A 17273-nucleotide genomic window follows, 5' to 3' on the forward strand; every position below is an offset into this window, starting at 1 on the left:
GCACCAGGAAATTTCCACATAGAATTGAATCTCTGATCTCCCCCAGAGCAACAAGCCTAAAAATAATGCTCCAATTCTTTTTTTAAAGATTAAGAGTGTTTGAAAGATGACTATTTTTGGTAACTATTTTGGTTCTCAGAGAGTGGGGTGGGGACAGGACAATGCCACCCTAACCCTGCTCTTTCTCTTGACATTCCAGGCTCACATGGGTGTGTGCGTTGGGGCGGGGCGGGATTCTATTGGATAAGATGTTGGTGGGCCGCTAGGGAAGACTCATGGAGCAATGTGCCAGAGACAAGCTGAGCAGAGTCTCGGGAGAGTCCTTGGCCGAGGGCCAGCTGCGGAGATGGTCTGTGCAGGCCAGGACACAACTCCCAGGCTTTGGGGACCAGTTCTTCCTTGGATGCTCTGTGGTATGCCCAGAGTCTGACCCAGAGGAAAGGGGTATTGGGCCAGTCCCGGGGGGAAGACTGGACAGGATGGAGTCCCTGTCCACCAGGGAGCGGAAACTCTTGCTGAGGAAAATTGGCCACATTGTGTCTGGTCTCTTCCTCCTTTGCCCCCCAGCCTGTGACACTCAGCTTCAGCATTTAATTGATGTGACAAGAGCCCCTGAAAGGACTGCCACAGGGCTGATATGAGTGTTGCACAATCCCGATTTGTTGGTTATCAGCACATCCACTCGTGCTCCATCCACCTGCATTCTGTGGACTATTGAAAAGAGGAAGGCAGAAAAGAATGTCAGCAGCACATACGCTGCCCGAGCCCAGGTGCTGCTTGCGCCCACGTGGCTGAGCACCTGTGGTGCCTGAGCACATGTGTCACCTGCATCTCCCTTCTTGAGATGTGTAGGTTCATGCTTTAATGTCTGATGCTGGGATGTGTGTAGGGGCTCTCTCTGCCCTTGGGGAAGCCCAGGTTCTCTTTTGAGCACGTTACTCTCCACTCTCTCCCACTTTCTCTTCCTCCTTCCCTTCAAAAATCTCCAAATAAAGTTTGCTTTACCTTTTTTTTTCTTTTTGGATCACGCACAGGGGTTGCTCCTGGCAGTGCTCGGGGCCATATGGGATGCTGGGAATCGAACCCTGGTCGGCCAAGTGCAAAGCAAATGCTTTAACTGCTGCGCTATCACTCCAGTCCCCCAAAGTCTGTTTTACTTTTTTAAAAAAAAAGAATGTCAGCAGAGGAAGGTGCTAAAAGTCAAAGTTTAGGGGCTGGAGAGATAGCACAGTGGATAAGGTGCTAGCCTTACATGCAGTTAATCTGGGTTCTATCCCTAGTACTGCATATGTCGCCAGAAGAATCACCAATAAATGATCCCTGAGCATAGAGCTAGATATAAACCCTGAGTACCACTGCGTTCACACACACACACACACACACATACACAACCCCCCGCAAAAGTCCAGAATATTAGCTTTAAAAGAAGAAATAAAGTAGCAGAAAATGAGCATTTAGAAGCAAGACTAGTGCAGAAAAGTGTTTCATAAGACAAGAAATTAAGTTGTTCACAATCTTTCTATGCCAAAGTGAAGCAGATCTTGAGAAAACCTTGAAAAATGGAAAGTGCTTTAAGGGGGGAAATAAATTATTCACAGTCTTTGCTATTGAGCTTTATAATTTGATATTAAAAGAGAATAGGTGAACAAAGAAGTATTTTGGTTCAGAAATGTCAGGGCAAAAAATGAACTTACAAGTGTTGTTCAAAATATGGTTTTATATATACTCCTTTTACATTTTTTTCAGGCCATCAATACAGCATTAAATAAAGCCCTAAGCTGCAGTACGCTTAAAGCTATGTAGAGAAATGTGGAATATTTTGCAGCTTTTAGCAGAAATGTGAGAAAATAGGTATCCTTATTTGGGAGCTTCAATTCTTGTTATGAAAAATAACATTACTCATTTATTTTAAAAATTTTGGGAAAGTATAGAAAAGCACAGACAAGAAAACTAAAATCATCTATCACCACTATGATGTGGGGCAAAATTGGCCGTGCTCAGGGCTCTGCTATCAGGAATCACTCCTGGCGTGCTCAGGGGGCCATGTGGAGTGTTAGGGATTGACCCCGAGTCAGCCACATGAAAGGCAAGTTCCCTACCCACTGTACTATCACTCAGGTCCTGTAACCACTATGTATTTTTTTTTATCTCTTAGCATTTACTTTTATGAAAGTGTGGTTATAATATATATTTTGTTTTACAGCCTGATTTGTCCAGGTTAGTAGTGTTCTCCTGAAATGTCACTTTTCCTATTTGATTTCCCATCCTCTGGTCTATTGTATCACTGTATCACTGCCATCCCGTTGCTCATCGATTTGCTCGGGCGGGTACCAGTAACGTCTCCATTGTGAGACTTGTTGTTACTGTTTTTGGCATATCGAATACGCCACGGGTAGCTTGCCAGGCTCTGCCGTGCAGTCGGGGTACTCTTGGCAGCTTGCTGAACTCTCTGTGAGGGACGGAGGAATGAAACCTGGGTCAGCCGCTTGTAAGGCAAATGCCCTACCCACTGTGCTGTCAGTCTACAGTAATGTTATTTAAATGGTATTCCATCCTTGAACGTTCCCATAATTTTCAATTACCTTCAATATTATTTCTTTTAAAACACTATAGTCAGTGTGAGTTTCCAAAGAAAATAGGCGTGGGCATGCAGGGGACTCAAGCGTTTGGTGGCCGAGATCCACCTCCCCAGTCCGGATGACAGCGACTGACGGATGGATAAAGGACCTGGGGAACGGAGAAACAGGAACCAGGCCCCAGGCTGGTCAGCAGTCGGTTTATTTCTCTCTCTCTCCTCCCCAGCATAGTCCAATCTCTCCCTTACAGCACAAGTGTCATCATAGTTTTGGTTTAGTCCAGGTCATCAGAGTTCCATCATCCTAGTCTCCTCGTAGACATCAAAGTCCTCTCCTTCCTGTCATCATCGTCATCTAGTCCTCCTCATCCTCAAAGACCTCAAAGTCCCAAAGTCTCAGTTCTCATCCTCTTAGTTGTTTTCTAGTCCCCTCTTGCCCCTTACAGCATAGTTATATAGAAATCATGAAGGGTGGGGATACACAAAGGTGGAGTTGAACATTATCATAACAACAAGCAGATGTAAAGCCCCTCCTTCAAGAGATTAACTCAAGGACAGAATCTGTAGGGTTCAACACTCCAGATTACTAGGAGATCCACTAAAGGGCGGGATTCCATCTAAGGTGTATTGCGTTCTCCTTTCTTCAGCTAGTCATCCATTTAAACAATCATAATAAACTTACTTCTTACAATATTTCTGGACTGGAGCGATAGCACGGCGAGTAGGGCGTTTGCCTTGCACGCGGCTCTGTTGGGGCGGGTGAGTCCCTCTACCCGCCCCCCTCTGAGCCTCCCCACATGTGAGGTTCGTCCTGGGCGGGGTCCGGACGCATCTCTACAGCTTGTTGCTCTCTTCTGAGGTTTATTCGTGAGTCTCAGAAGAGATTTTCTTAAATGAGGTGGAAAGAGGGTAGAAATACGAAGAAAAGAATTTGAGACTGGAGAATTGTGCAGTGGGTAGGGCACTTGCTTTGCGTGCAGCTGACATGGTACTCCGTGCACTCTAGCCCTGCCAAGAGGAAGCCCTGAGCACTGCTGGGTGTGGCCCAGAGACCAAATCAACAATAATCATAACAATGATCTGAGGGGTGCTCAGAAACAAAATATTAATGGCAGGCTTTAAATCACCCAGAAAGCAAAAAGGAAAAGGTGAAGCGTCAACGCAAATCAGAGAGAAGGCAGTAGAAGTAAGACTAATGATATTCGCACATTTGAATACTGATGTTTCTGGCAGAGAGAATAAATGGGAAAAAAAAGATGTTCTTAAGGCTCTAATATGAAAGGTTTCATTAAATAAAAGAAGATTTAGATCCAAATAACTCCTCACAATCCCAGGAATAATGTAATGGATTATTGAGATACCCGTGCTGCTGGGGTTACTTACACACAAAAAAACAGAGAAAGGTTCCATCAAATATACACCGAGGAAGCAGTCACTTAGCACATGTACACTGGATTCAGTATATGTCTGATATTTAAACGTTCACACTAGCCCTAAGGTGTTGGTGCCACAAGTACCACACTCACGGACAAGAAACCCTAGTCCCAGAGTTATGTGATGTCGTGGTGATACTGACCTAGACCACAGGCTATGCTATAAAATTATGCAGGGTTGAGATACCATCTGGACAACACTGCATCTCAATTCAGGGGATGCCAGCCTAAAATACTCTGAAAATTATAAAATAACAAAGAATTCTCTACCCATCCAAGTGGTCATTTATACCCCAGGCAACACAAATATATTCCAAAAATGCAAAACGTTCAATGTAGTACAGCTAGAGAGATGGTATAGGGGCTAAGGCGCTTGCCTTGCACACAGTTGACCTGGTTTGATTCCTGGCACCACATAAGATCTCCCCAAGCATTTCCAGGACTGATCCCTGAGCTAAGAGTAAGGCCTGGGCCTTACACCAGTGTGGCACAAACCCCTCTTCCAAAATAATAAATCAGTAAATAAATAAAATTATTTTTAAAATGTTAAATAAAGTGGTCAAAGCGATAGTACAGAGGGTAGGGCCTTTGCCCAGAGATTTAGTGAATCAGATAACTTCACCCCCACCCTCGTGAATCAGATAACTTTTTATAATCAAATTTAGAAATAGAATCAAAGAAAGGCGAATTGCAATGAGTAATTCTAGAGCCGATAAAAGAAGATCTTTGCATTAAATCCCAGAGTAGAACACGATGGTAGAAGATAAAAGGTGCATTTGAAAAAGAAAAAGGGGGACACCAGACAGATAGTACAGCAGGTAGGACATTTGCCTTGCACGTGGCCGACCTGGGTTCAATCCCTGGCATCCCATATGGTCACTTGAGTCTGCCAGAAGTGATCCCTGAGCACAGAGCCAGGAGTAACCCCTAAGCATCGCCGGGTGTGGCCCAAAAGCTAAAAGAAAAAAAAAACAGAAAAAAGGGGGGTGAGGGGGACACTTGGGCTTCCAGGTGCTGCTGTGGTTAGGGGGCACTCAGGGAATGTAATGGCCCTGAGCATTTCCGAGAACTTGCTTCGAGTATGTTTCTCAGACGTGCTTTCTGCCCCACCAGAGAGTAGCCCACTGAATAATGAAAGAGTGTGCCTTGTGGCCCACAGCCTGCATTACAGTACTTAACCACAAGCCAGTGCTGCTCTTCCTTTCCAGGAAGGGACCCGAGGTGCTGGGGTGTTGGTTGGGCCTGGCAGGACACAGCTCAGGAGCGGAGTGGGGCTCAGTCGGGGGACAGAGTCTGGGATGTGCTAAGAGAGGCCAGGGGCCCCCCAGGCCGCTTCTGGAGTAGAACCTGCTCGTCATGTTCATCTTTCCCTTCTAAGTCCCAGAAACCTCTTGAGAGACTCATTGGTTTCGATCACCAAATACTGCTCGTAAACTTTTTATAATCAAATTTAGAAATAGGGTCAAAGAAAGATGGCAATGAATAATTATAGAGCTGATTAAAAAAACATTTTTTATTAAACCTTCAAAGTAGAATATGATGGTAGAGCAAGAAGATAAGAGGTACACTGAGGAAGAAAAGGTGGAGAGAAAAGGCTGGAGCCATAGTATAGCGGGGAGGACATTTGCCTTGCATACGGCCGACCCAGGTTCGATTCCCAGCATCCCATATGGTCCCCAGAGCACCGCCAAGGGTAATTCCTGAGTGCAGAGCCAGGAGTGACCCCTGTGCATTGCCGGGTATGACCGAAAAAAGAAAGAAAGAGAGAAAGAGAGAGAGAAAGAAAGAAAGAAAGAGAGAAAGAGAGAAAGAAAGAGAGAAAGAGAGAAAGAAAGGAAAGAAAGAGAAAGAAAGAAAGAAAGAAAGAAAGAAAGAAAGAAAGAAAGAAAGAAAGAAAAGAAAGAAAGAAAGAAAGAAAGAAAGAAAGAAAGAAAGAAAGAAAGAAAGAAAGAAAGAAAGAAAGAAAGAAAGAAAGAAAGAAAGAGTGGGTCGGCTGAGAGATAGTACAGTGGGTGGGGTGTTTGTCTTGCACATAGCCAACCTGGGTTTTATCCTGGACATCCTGAATGTTATCCCATAAGCCTATCATATTCAGATTGCGTTCAATTCAGTGTTTTCCTTTATCACCTCAGATTTATCTAACACTTAGTTCTAAGAGTTCTTATTTCCTTTACCAGCTCTTATCTTCTAGAATTTAATTCAAAAGTCTACTCTTAATGACTCTAGCATGTACTCATTGCTATCTGGCAAAGTAATACTTGTATCACACCTAAAACTAGCATTAGGCCCCAGTCGTTCTGGACGAGTTACAAACCCCACCACCTTTCTGCTACCCGCGGAGAGTCTACTACTGTGGATTGTTGATGTCAGAACGCTCAGCAGGGGTCTTGTTATAATGCCCATTTAGTCAAACATACCTTCCATCACCCCTGGATCCCCCACATGTCACCTTGCCCTCTCTCAGCTAGATACCATCTGTGGCCTAAGACTCACCCGGTGGGGTCAGAGAGAAGGTACAAAAGTTAAGGCTTGCCTTGAATTCAGTTGACCCTGGTTCTGTTCCCCCAAGCACTTCCAAGATTCATCACTCAGCAGAGCCAGGAATAAGCCCTGACCACCATCAGTGTGGCACCAGAAATTTGGGAGGAAAAAAAAAAAAAGAGACTCATCAGGGTGTCCAAAAGATAGGGACCGTTAGTCAGTAACAGAATTGCCTGCGTTGATCTGTATGGCTGGGTTTACTGGAAGGCATATGTCTTGGAAGTGCATGCTGCTATGACAGAATGAGTTTCTGTTGTTTATTCTAAACATAAAATAAGTGGCTTAAACAGCAGCAGCTTGTTATTTTTTTAACAGATCTGGGGACCAGAAAACCACAGGTCATGCTACCAGTATGTCAGATTCTGAAGAGAGCTCCCACAGGTTGACAGAGGACCCCTCCTTGGCACAGCGGCACAGCAGGGAGAGATCCCCACCCCCTTCCTCATAGCTCTTTGATAAGGACATTAATCCCATTCTTGTTCTGATTTCCTCCCAAAGACCCACTTCCAGATACAGTTAACTGGGTATTTCAACTTATGCATAAGAATTTGTGGGGGATCCCTTCAGCACATGGCAGCATCCTGTGGAATTATTTAGGGATTGCCCCGAGGAACTGTGTTAACACTTCCCAATGTGAAAAGAAAACAATCACAAGGATGCACCCTTCACATTAGAGCAGTGTCTAGAGTGAGGCAGAGATCCCGATGCTAAAGCTCCAGGAGTTACGCCAACCACTGACTGGATGCTTTCTCTATTGGAGTGTGGACCAGATCGGACCTGGTAAAGGAGACCATCACATCGAATGCAACCTGGCCATTCTCTCCACTAGGCTCCTACTGTGTTTATTCGTCATGGAGGGAAAACCAACAGAGCCATCAGAAATGCTCGTATGGTGCCAGAGAGATAATACAGTGAGTAGGGCCCTTACCTTGCATGCAGCAGACCCAGGTTCAATCCTCGGCATCCTATGTGTTCCCCCGAGCACCTCCTGGAGTAATTCCTGAGTGCAGAGCTAGGAGTAAGCCCTGAATGTTGCGGGTGTGCCCCCCCACCAAAAAGTGCTTGTAACTGATTCCATGTTGTATTGTTAAATAGACAGACAGGGTTGCTGAGAAATAGGTGTGAGTCTCTCTCCTTTAGTTGCAAAGGATAAAGGCAGTGGGTGTCTCAGCCAGAATAGTAATTATGTCATCTTGTCTTAAAATGTGACTGGAGTAATTGCAACATTCCCCCCCACCCCACCCCATTGAAGCTTGTAATTATAGTGCAACTAACGGGATTATGTGCTAACTTGGGCTGTTTTAATCACCTCTTTTACTCTGAAATGTAATGGTAAAATTCCAGAGTTGTTCCCAGGCTGCCGATTCTTTTCAACATCTGTTCTCTTTGGAACTCAGCAACTCAATACTGAGGAGAGGAGGCAGACCTGCTTGCTTCTGAGCATTTCCAAACCCAGGCCTTTAGGTAATGCTGACTTACACGTGAGGCGAAAACAAAGAGAAAGGGAGTTTTCCATCTCCAGTCAGAATAAAATGTCAACTTTCAAAGCAAACCGTCTGCCCTAGGTTCCAAAGATGGCAGGTGTTGTATGAGACCGGGAAGTGTCTGCAGCTCCTGTTTTATATGCGTATAAAACAACCATAAAAATTGAAGTAGGGCTGATTAGGAAAACTCCCTCACTCAGCCTGAAGAGCAGATTTAGTTTAATTACTGTCTTTAGACTACAGTGTGTGTCAGGATCTCACTTTTCATGAAGAACGATCATTCACATGTTTATTTCAGAACACACTGCAAACTTCAGGAGTTTGTCAAAAAATACTTTTGACTATTCAGAAACAAAGGGACTTTTGGCTACCTTGGATACAAGCAGGGACTGTATGGCATGCCAGGATTGAACCTGGGTCAGCTGCATGCAAAGCAACTTCCCTACTCGCTCTTACCCCTCCACCCCTTTTTCTTTCTCTGCCACTGAGCCATGTCTCTGCCCCGCCCTTGGTTCTTTGGTTGTAAGATGATTTACAGTTTCCTAGTTCATCTTTTACAGTGCTTAGTGTTTCCACCCCCCCCAATAATTTGACTGCACCTGGGAAATTAATGGTGCATGGAACCACCCAGGACAGCATGTTTGAAATGGGGTGCTGATGATTTCACCTGACTACCAGCTTCATTGCCTGTGTGGCCAAGAGAGGACTCTGCAATCCACAGGAGTCTTATTCTGTCCAAGCAAAAGCATCTGTGATCGTAAAGCAACACCAATAACTACAGAGGCCATCTAAGAACAGCTGACTTTTCTTTCTTTTTTTTTAATTTTTAAATTTTTTATTAGTGAATCACTGTGAGGTACAGTTACGGACTTACAAACTTTTGTGTTTGTGTTTCAGTCATACATACAATGATCAAGTACCCATCCCTCCACCAGTGCCCATTTTCCACCACCAATGGTCCCAGCATCCCTTCACCACCCCCACCCCATCCTCCCACCACCCCACCCTGCCTCTGTGGCAGGGCATTCCCTTTTGCTCTCTTTCTCCTTTTGGGTGTTGTGGTTTGCAGTGGCCATCATGTTCAGTCTATAGTCTACTTTCAGCCTGCATCGCCCATCCTGAACGGGCCCTCCTGGCACCCTTAACTTGGTGGTCCCTTCTCTATCTGAGCTACCTTTCCCCCAGCATGCAAGGCTGACTTCTAAGCTGTGGAGTAATCCTCCTGGTACTCATCTCTACTGTAAGAACAGCTGACTTTTCTTGAAAGAAAAATTGTGGCATTGATTGCGTTATCACCTTGGAGGTGCTATCAAAGTCCGAAGATAATACCTGCTTGGAACAGTAAGACCAGACGTAGATGTTAGGATGATGTAGACGTGGCTGTGAGAGAAGCAGACCAACCCAGTCGCCCCCTCCTACAGGTGGTCTCCCCAAGCCCTACTTTCTGCACCTCCTCCCAAGTCTTGGCTTGATATGCAGGTTGACAGCCACAGCCCTCAGAGAAAAACCCTCTTGGTCTGCTTCCATAAAATTACGTTCCTTGAAGTTCCCTCCACAAATGTAGACAAATAGGTGATGAGAAGACAGCCGTCTGACTAACAGCTGCAGAGCATTGGCCCTGCTGGTGTGAGGCTCTGGGTTTGATCCCTAGCACCACAGAAGAAAAAAAATAAAAGAAAAGTAAGCAGTCATAATTTAGCAAGACAGCTTTGGGGTTTTTGTTTTGTTTTGTTTAATAATCACAGTTACAAAATTGTTCATGGTTGGGCTTCAGTCATACAATGTTCCAGTACTTGTCCCAGTTTACATTTCCCACCACCAGTGTCCCCAGTTTCCCTCCCACTTACCACCCACCCAGGGCTACCTCTATAACACGCTTTTTTCCTTCTCTTTCTCCCTCCCTCCCTCCCTCCCTCCCTTCCTCTCCCTCTCCTCTCCTCTCCTCTCCTCTCCTCTCCTCTCCTCTCCTCTCTCACTCTCTCTCCTTCTCTCTCTCTGTCTCTCTTTCCTCTTGGGCATTATGGTTTGCAATACAGATACTAAAAGGTATGTATATCCCTTTACCTCCTTTCAACATTTTAGCATTCAGTTCCTGTCCAGAGTGATCATTTCCAACTATTATTGTCATACTGGTTCCTTCTCTATCCTAACTGACTTCTGTACCCCCCTCCCCTACCAACACACACACACACACACACACTCATACACACACTTGACCCAGGCAAGACAACCTGGGTCAGAAGGATTATATTGTTGAAAGGTAAACTGAGGGGGGAGGGGTGGCATAGTACCACAGGTAGGGCATTTATGTTGCACGTGGCCAATCCTTGCACACAGCTAACCTGAGCTTGATCTCTAACACCTCACATGGAAACTCAAGCAGCACTAAGAGTGGGCCCTGAGAACCACCAGGTGTATCCCCCAGAAACTAAATAAATAAAATTAGAACTATTTAAAAGCATATAATAAAAACAAATACAGGCTACAGTGCTATAGAAGGTAGATTTATAGACTGTCCATAAAAGGACCTTAGAGATTATCTGATTCTTTCAGTTATTACAAATGAGAAAAATTGAATTACTTGATTGCACAGCAGAGGGGCTGAAAGGAAACTGGACCTTGATGTTCACTAGCACCCCTTTCTCCACCCGTCCCATGTTCCCAACAACTGTAGAGTTTGTCATAATTCAAATTAATTCATTGACTCAAATACTAGTTCATTTGAGGCTAAAATTTATGTATATATATGTCCCTATACTGAAATTGGACTGGAGCAATAGCACAGCAGGTAGGGCGTTTGCCTTGCACGCAGCCGACCCAGGTACGATTCCTCTGTCCCTCTTGGAGGACCCGGCAAGCTACTGAGAGTATCCCACCCGCACGGCAGAGCCTGGCAAGCTACCCATGGTATATTCGATATGCCAAAAACAGTAACAACAAGTCTCACAATGAAGACATTTCTGGTGCCCGCTCAAGCAAATCAATGAACAATGGGACAACAGTGCTACAGTGCACTGCCTACTGAAATTATTTATTGGATTCAGCCAAGTGATTCTGGACTGGAAATCAGAATTGCTGTAAAATTTTGGAAGCTGGGCCAATTAGAAAAACCTAGAGAAGAAAGCAGGGGAGCTTTCTGAAGCTCAGAGTATCATGTGAGACACCCTGAATTCAGTCCCTCCGCTGCTTTTCTTCTTTCTTCCACCTCCAGCTCTGCAACATCACCTCAGTGTCTCTGCGCACTGCTGGCTCGAGCGCTGAACCATTAGACCCGCACCACATTAGACCCACACCAACACACTTGGGGGTGGGGGGTGGGGGAGCTCATATTTAAAAAAAATCCTAGATAGATATATATGACATATAGGCACTGGAAGATTTAAACATTCCTTTTCCCCCCATTCATTTGTGGGATGATTTTATCATTCTAGAGAAGATTTAGGCATTGAAAATACTAAGAGGATTTCATTTGATTGATATATACTTAGCCCTGCTTATAGCCGCTAATAAGCACTTGCAGGCGGAACAGCCTAATTGGCAGGATGAGCTAATGCCGAGGCCTTGCATTTGCCAAGCACATGACCCAGACCGAGAGTGGAGTGAACTGCAAACTTCATCTCCCTTTGAGCGAATGCTTCTCTGCACCCTGCCCTCTCTCACCCAGCTCCACCTCCTCAGGACCTGCGGCCTTGGCTAGGCAGACAGTTCCATGCACAATTGCCATGTGTTGCAGTCTTCAGATAGGCCTGAGGGGAAGTAGGGAAGAAGGAGCTTTCTAACCAGGAGTTAACTCTGCTCTTATAGGAGTAATTGTTTCAAGGTAGAATGTGCATACTGTAACATGTAGTTTATAGAGATTGGGTTGGTAGGGGAGCCAGTGGAGGAACTCAGGTGTGCGGGACCTGAGGCCGAGATCTCCAGGGCTGCTCAGATCGGGGCTGGGCCTCTTCCACCCAGATCCCTCATTTTCCAGTAGCTAGGCAGTCACACCCAGAGATTGCCCCCGGTGCCGTGTAATCCCATCAACGGCCAACATCCAGAGACTATAAAACCAAGCTCAATGCAAAATGCAGCTACATGACTTCTAATAGCCTAGTTCGCCTTCTTGGAGAACCTCACAAGCTACTAAGAGTCTATTGCCCACGTGGGAGAGCCTGGCAAGCTCCCCGTGGTGTATTCATATCCAAAACATAGTAACAGATATATACATACCTCTTGGAGAGCCTGGCAAGCTATCGACAATATCCCGCCTGCACGGCAGAGCCTGGCAAGCCCCCCGTTGCGTATTCAATATGCCAAAAACAGTAACAATAGGTCTCATTCCCCTGACCCTGAAAGACCCTCCAATTATTGGGAAAGATGAGTAAGGAGAGGCTGCTAACATCTCAGGGCTGAGTGTAATAGAGATGTTACTGGTGCCCGCTCGAGTAAATCCATGAACAGTGGAATGACAGTGGTACGGTGATACAGTGGGTTGGTAGGACAGAAGGTAGGGTGCTTGCTTGCACAAAGCCAACCCAGGTTTGATCCTTGGCATCCCATATGGTTCTTCTGGAGCCCTCCCAGGAGTGATCCCTGAGCATGGACCCAAGAGTGAGCTCTGAGCACAGCTGGATCTGGCCTAAAAACAAAATTTAAAAAAATGCCGTTTGAGGCTGGGAAGATAGTACAGGGGAAGGCACTTGCCTTGCTTGTAGCTGACATGGGTTCTATCCTCAACATCACATGTGGTCTCCGAAGTTCTGCCAGGAGTGATCCCTGATCACAGAGTGAGGAGTAATTCCTGAGCACAGCCAGGTGTGGCCCAAGAAACCAACAAACTGTAGTTTATATCTGTGTTGTATATGATGTGTTTATGTGTTCTCTCAGGAAGGATAAAGTGTACGTTTTGGTCATGAGGGTGGATTACAGTAAAATGGTTAATAACAGTAATAAGGCCAGGAAAATGGCTCAAGGGGTAAGAGTGCGTGCTTTGTGTGATGGGACCCTGACTTTGATCCTTTGTATCCTATGGACCCCCCAGCACCTCAGAGTGTGGCCCCAAACCAAAAACAAAATTGAACTAATAATGGAAACTACTATGATGATGGTGAATACAAACGCTAGTTGTATTAGGATGAATGCAATGCAGTTGGCCAGCTTTATTCATCTGGAAATGTTTGAGCAGAGTAACTGTGAGGAGACTGGCCTGAAACACCCACTCATCACAGGATTGAGAGTGGAGCGAGGCTGTCTGGGCCTTTTATTCCTCTTTAGACACTGATCTAGCACCTGCGAGCTGCGCTGTCTCCCTCCCACCCCTGCACCCTTTGACCTGGCACCACCCCCCATGCTGTGTCCCTACAGGTCTCCCAGGCAGCCGCGGACCTCCTGGCGTACTGCGAAGCGCATATGCGGGAAGACCCTCTCATCATACCAGTGCCTGCGTCAGAAAACCCCTTCCGCGAGAAGAAGTTCTTCTGTACCATCCTCTGACACCCTCATCCACCGGAACGCCTCCTCTTCTGTCGGTAGAATCCCTGGTAGCGACTGCGCATGCTCCCTGCTCCCAGCAGCAGCCCTGGTCCCCTCCCTCCCGGCCCCATCCCCAAGACTGCTGGTGCTGGGCTCCCCCCCTTCCCCGTCTTCTGAGTTTTCCTCATGGCGTTTGATTTCACTTTATCTTCTTTCGTGTTATTTTCATTCGTAGAAGAAAAAAAATAAACATCTTTGTAGTCGGATAACAAATGTGCCAAGTAACCCTACGTATGGATTTAAGGGCTTGTAAGGTTTAAATATCAACCCCCACCTCCACAGGGAGATTTCAAAGCATCTGAGTTACGTTTCAATGGAGAAGTCATCAAAAATATAACTCGCACCTAGGAATTCCCCTGTTCACAATAATTCCATGTCAGTTGAGAAAATTCCAAGCGATTGAAATGTTGGTGTCAAGTTTTCAGGGCTCTTTTTGGAGAAAGTTCTGGAAGTCCGCTGATTTCCTGCTTTTCCAGCATCCTTTTTTTTAGAAAGGAAAGTACAAACAAAATCCAAGCCTGGTGTGCTTGCTGTCGGAATTCCTGGGAGTCGGGGGTCCCATGGTTCAGACCTTGATGGAGCACCCAGACCCATTTTCCATGGGTTGCCAGTGACCCCTTTGGAGGCTTGGACCATGCGGGTGCGGGTGGATAGTGTAAAAGACTGGTCCTCAGTCACGGTGACAGCTGCTCTCCTGCACCCTCGCTGCTCCCAGACCCCCCTGTGCCTGCTCCCTCCTGCTGGCTCTTCAGCCTTGGCAGTTCCCTGAGTTGCCGGCTACTGGGTGGGGGGGAGGGAGAGGCAGGAAGAGGGGGCTTGTGGGGTGTTGCTGCTGCTCCAGAGGAGTAAGTCAGAAGAGTCCTCTCACTTTGTGCCATCACAGCTCTGAACATTAATCTGTGTTTGCTTAACCCTCCAAAGTTAAATTAGTGCCAGTGTATGGCCTAAAGAGAGGGAAACTGAGGCCTGGCCTCTTCTGTGAGTGTGTTACCCAAAGACTGGAATGAGTAAGTAGGAAAGCTGGGACGTGAGTACAGGCAAGCTGACCCCCCCAGCCCTCTCTGAACCCCAAGATTACCTGTTTATAGTTAACAGGTACAGTGAGCCCGTGTGCCCAGTCATCAGGGCTGGGGCCCTGTGAGCACATTTCCCTTCTGCACCAGCACAGGGCATGATGGGCCCATATTGTTTCAGCTTCTGGTAGAAGGTGCTAGAAAGATGTCTCCTCAGAAGGCTAGCTAGCTCTAGCTTTTCTAAACACATGTGCAGGCCCCATCTAAAACCAACACATACCACCCAGGCTGGAAGAAGCAGAATAAATCATGGGGGGGGGGGGGGACCCTTTGTCTAAGTTTCTTCTGTTTATTTGGAGACAGCCCCTCCCCAGGCCTCTGCCAGGAGCTTGCTGGGTAATATAGGGCAAGCCTTTGTGTGCTTGAAATGCTCAAACCTGCAAATTGGGGGTGATGGTAATTACTCCTGCCTTTCTGTCTAGGAGGACAGAGCGAGGCCCTGCCATGATGAAAGCTCTGATTACCATTAAAACAAATAAATGCACTAAATGCCACAGGAGACTATAGGGAGGAATTCTGACTTCAAAGATAACATGGTTCATTTGGAGGGATAATGTAAAATGGCTTCGAAGGAGGCAAACAGAACTTTCAGGTCAATTAATGACTTGCTTCCCTTGTGAGTGCTTTTAGTGCATTTTTTATTCTTTGCTCCTTTTGTTGGGACACAACCTTGGTTTCATTAATGCACCGACAATAGCAGGGTTGTTAGGAAGCTGTGCACTTGAGCTACAGCAGAATCTGTGCTGTGTGCGATCATCACACTTCAGAACTTTCTCCCTTTGGTTTGATGACCAGGTTCTCTTTATTCTGCTGTCTGTGTCAACACCATTAGCCTGGCAGAGTACAATCCATGAAAGTACAGAACGGGAGCTGAGAAAGTGGGGCAGCCCAGAGAACAGCAAAATCAGGGCAAGAAAAATATATTCCTTGGGGCCGGAGCAATAGTACAGCGAGTAGGGCATTTGCCTTGCACTCAGACGACCCGGGTTCAATTCCTGGCATCCCCGATGGTCCCCCAAGCATCACCAGGAGTAATTCCTGAGAGCAGAGCCAGGAGTAACCCCTGAACATTGCCAAGAGTGACCCAAAAAGAAAAAATATATATCCCTCCTGCCTTCTGTCAAACTTTGCCCCCTCGGGTTTAGCTTTCCCTACTCCTCCCTATTCAGCCTGGCCTTTTTCCCTCCTTTGTCTCGTCCGTCACCTCTCCCATTCCTTACAGCCCTCCATGACATGCGTTTTGGTCCATTCCTGCACCTCTTCGTCCCCAACCTAGGGCGTGTGGTGAGTTCTCCCTTCTGATGGTAGTTGGGATTGGTAATCCCACTGCCCTCTGTTGCAAGGCCAAGCCTGCACACATGCGCTGAGGTGTGCTGACATGTGACCGAGGCCCCACCCCCTCCTTGCTGTCACCCAAGCTGCATGGAATGGAGTGTCCAGTTGTCATTTTGTGTTTCCAGTACCTGACCCTCTCCCCTAAGGTGGCTCTCACCCCTTCCATATCCATCCAATGGGATGTAGTGCCCCTCCCTTCATGGATGCTGACATGGGGAAGCCTTCCCTGTTTTCCTGGGCACGTCCCTCTCCTGGGCGGTTAATGGGGGTGCAGAGGAGCAGTGTGCAAGGGAAGCGTGTAGGACTGGCAGGGATGGTGTGTCCACCTTAAGGTCCCTGGATGGCAAATCATGAGCAGACGTTTCTTCTCTGCTCCTCTTCTTGGCCACTCTGAACTGTATTGCCCCCCACCCAGCCCCCCATCCAGCTCCCTAAACCTTCATTCTCTCCACTCTCCTGCCTCCAGAGTCTCTCCCTATAAATCCCTTGTTTTTCCATGAAATAATTGACCTACTAACTCCATTCACGGGTACTTGCCCAACAGAAGCATCATGCACCTCTTCACCAAAAGGAATGTCCCCGAATGTCTATAGAAACTGGAACTCCAAAGCCAAAAGCACCAAACAGCTATGCTGAGTGGCAAAACAAATGATGGTGTGTGCCACTGGTGCCATGGCCGGCTGTCTAGCGGTGACGATGACAGCCCACAGCTACATGCTACAGCTCAGAAGGGACCTCGCCAGCCAGTGTCACATGTCTGCTATGGGACTGTTCTGTGGGTGTGACGGGTCCGGGTGTCAGCACCTGAGGAAGGGGCGGGGGCGAGAGGGGCAGGAAGGGAGCTTCGGGGGCTCCCAGTTCTTCAGGTGGCTGGTTCCCTGGGTGTGTCCAGTCTGTGGAAACTTCAATTGACAAGCTGCACCTTTCTGTGTATGTTATTCTTCAATAAAACGTTGGATTTTGTGACTACCAAATTTTATTTTTTTTTGCATTTTGCATAACTTTTTACTTCTCTTTAGGTATAATGTCATTTGTGGATATCGTGGGATATCCTTGTGCAATAGTGGCAACATTTTGAAGTAAGAAACACTTAGAAAGCACTGCCATCTGGACATAATATGGGCTCTCAGCAGCAGGCAGACGAGGCACCCCAGGCTGTAGAGTTTGTATTCTGGGGGGGAAGGGAAGGGCCTCCCAGGATTTCCCACTTGGCTCAGCTGCTCTGTAAAGGAGGTGGGTGGTATGCTCAGCAGTGAATGGACGAGAACACCACCTCCAGGCAGGGCACCCAGAATACCTTCAGGCGGGGTAGTAAGAT

At 46.7% G+C, this 17273-nt stretch overlaps 1 protein-coding gene across 6 annotated transcripts in view; it reads left to right on the top strand.

Moving 5' to 3' along the window:
* Window positions 1-16392, top strand: part of GNG4 (G protein subunit gamma 4) — a 59585-nt gene extending 43193 nt beyond the window's left edge. For all 6 annotated transcript variants that reach the window (XM_055146755.1, XM_055146751.1, XM_055146753.1 and 3 more), the window contains one exon: window positions 13380-16392. In XM_055146755.1, coding sequence (XP_055002730.1) covers window positions 13380-13508 — 129 coding nt within the window. In that variant the 3' untranslated portion in view covers window positions 13509-16392. The remainder of the gene's footprint in view (window positions 1-13379) is intronic.
* The last annotated feature ends 881 nt before the right edge of the window (window positions 16393-17273 follow it).

This window comes from Sorex araneus, chromosome 9, assembly GCF_027595985.1.
Source record: "Sorex araneus isolate mSorAra2 chromosome 9, mSorAra2.pri, whole genome shotgun sequence".
NCBI classification, from domain to species: domain Eukaryota; kingdom Metazoa; phylum Chordata; class Mammalia; order Eulipotyphla; family Soricidae; genus Sorex; species Sorex araneus.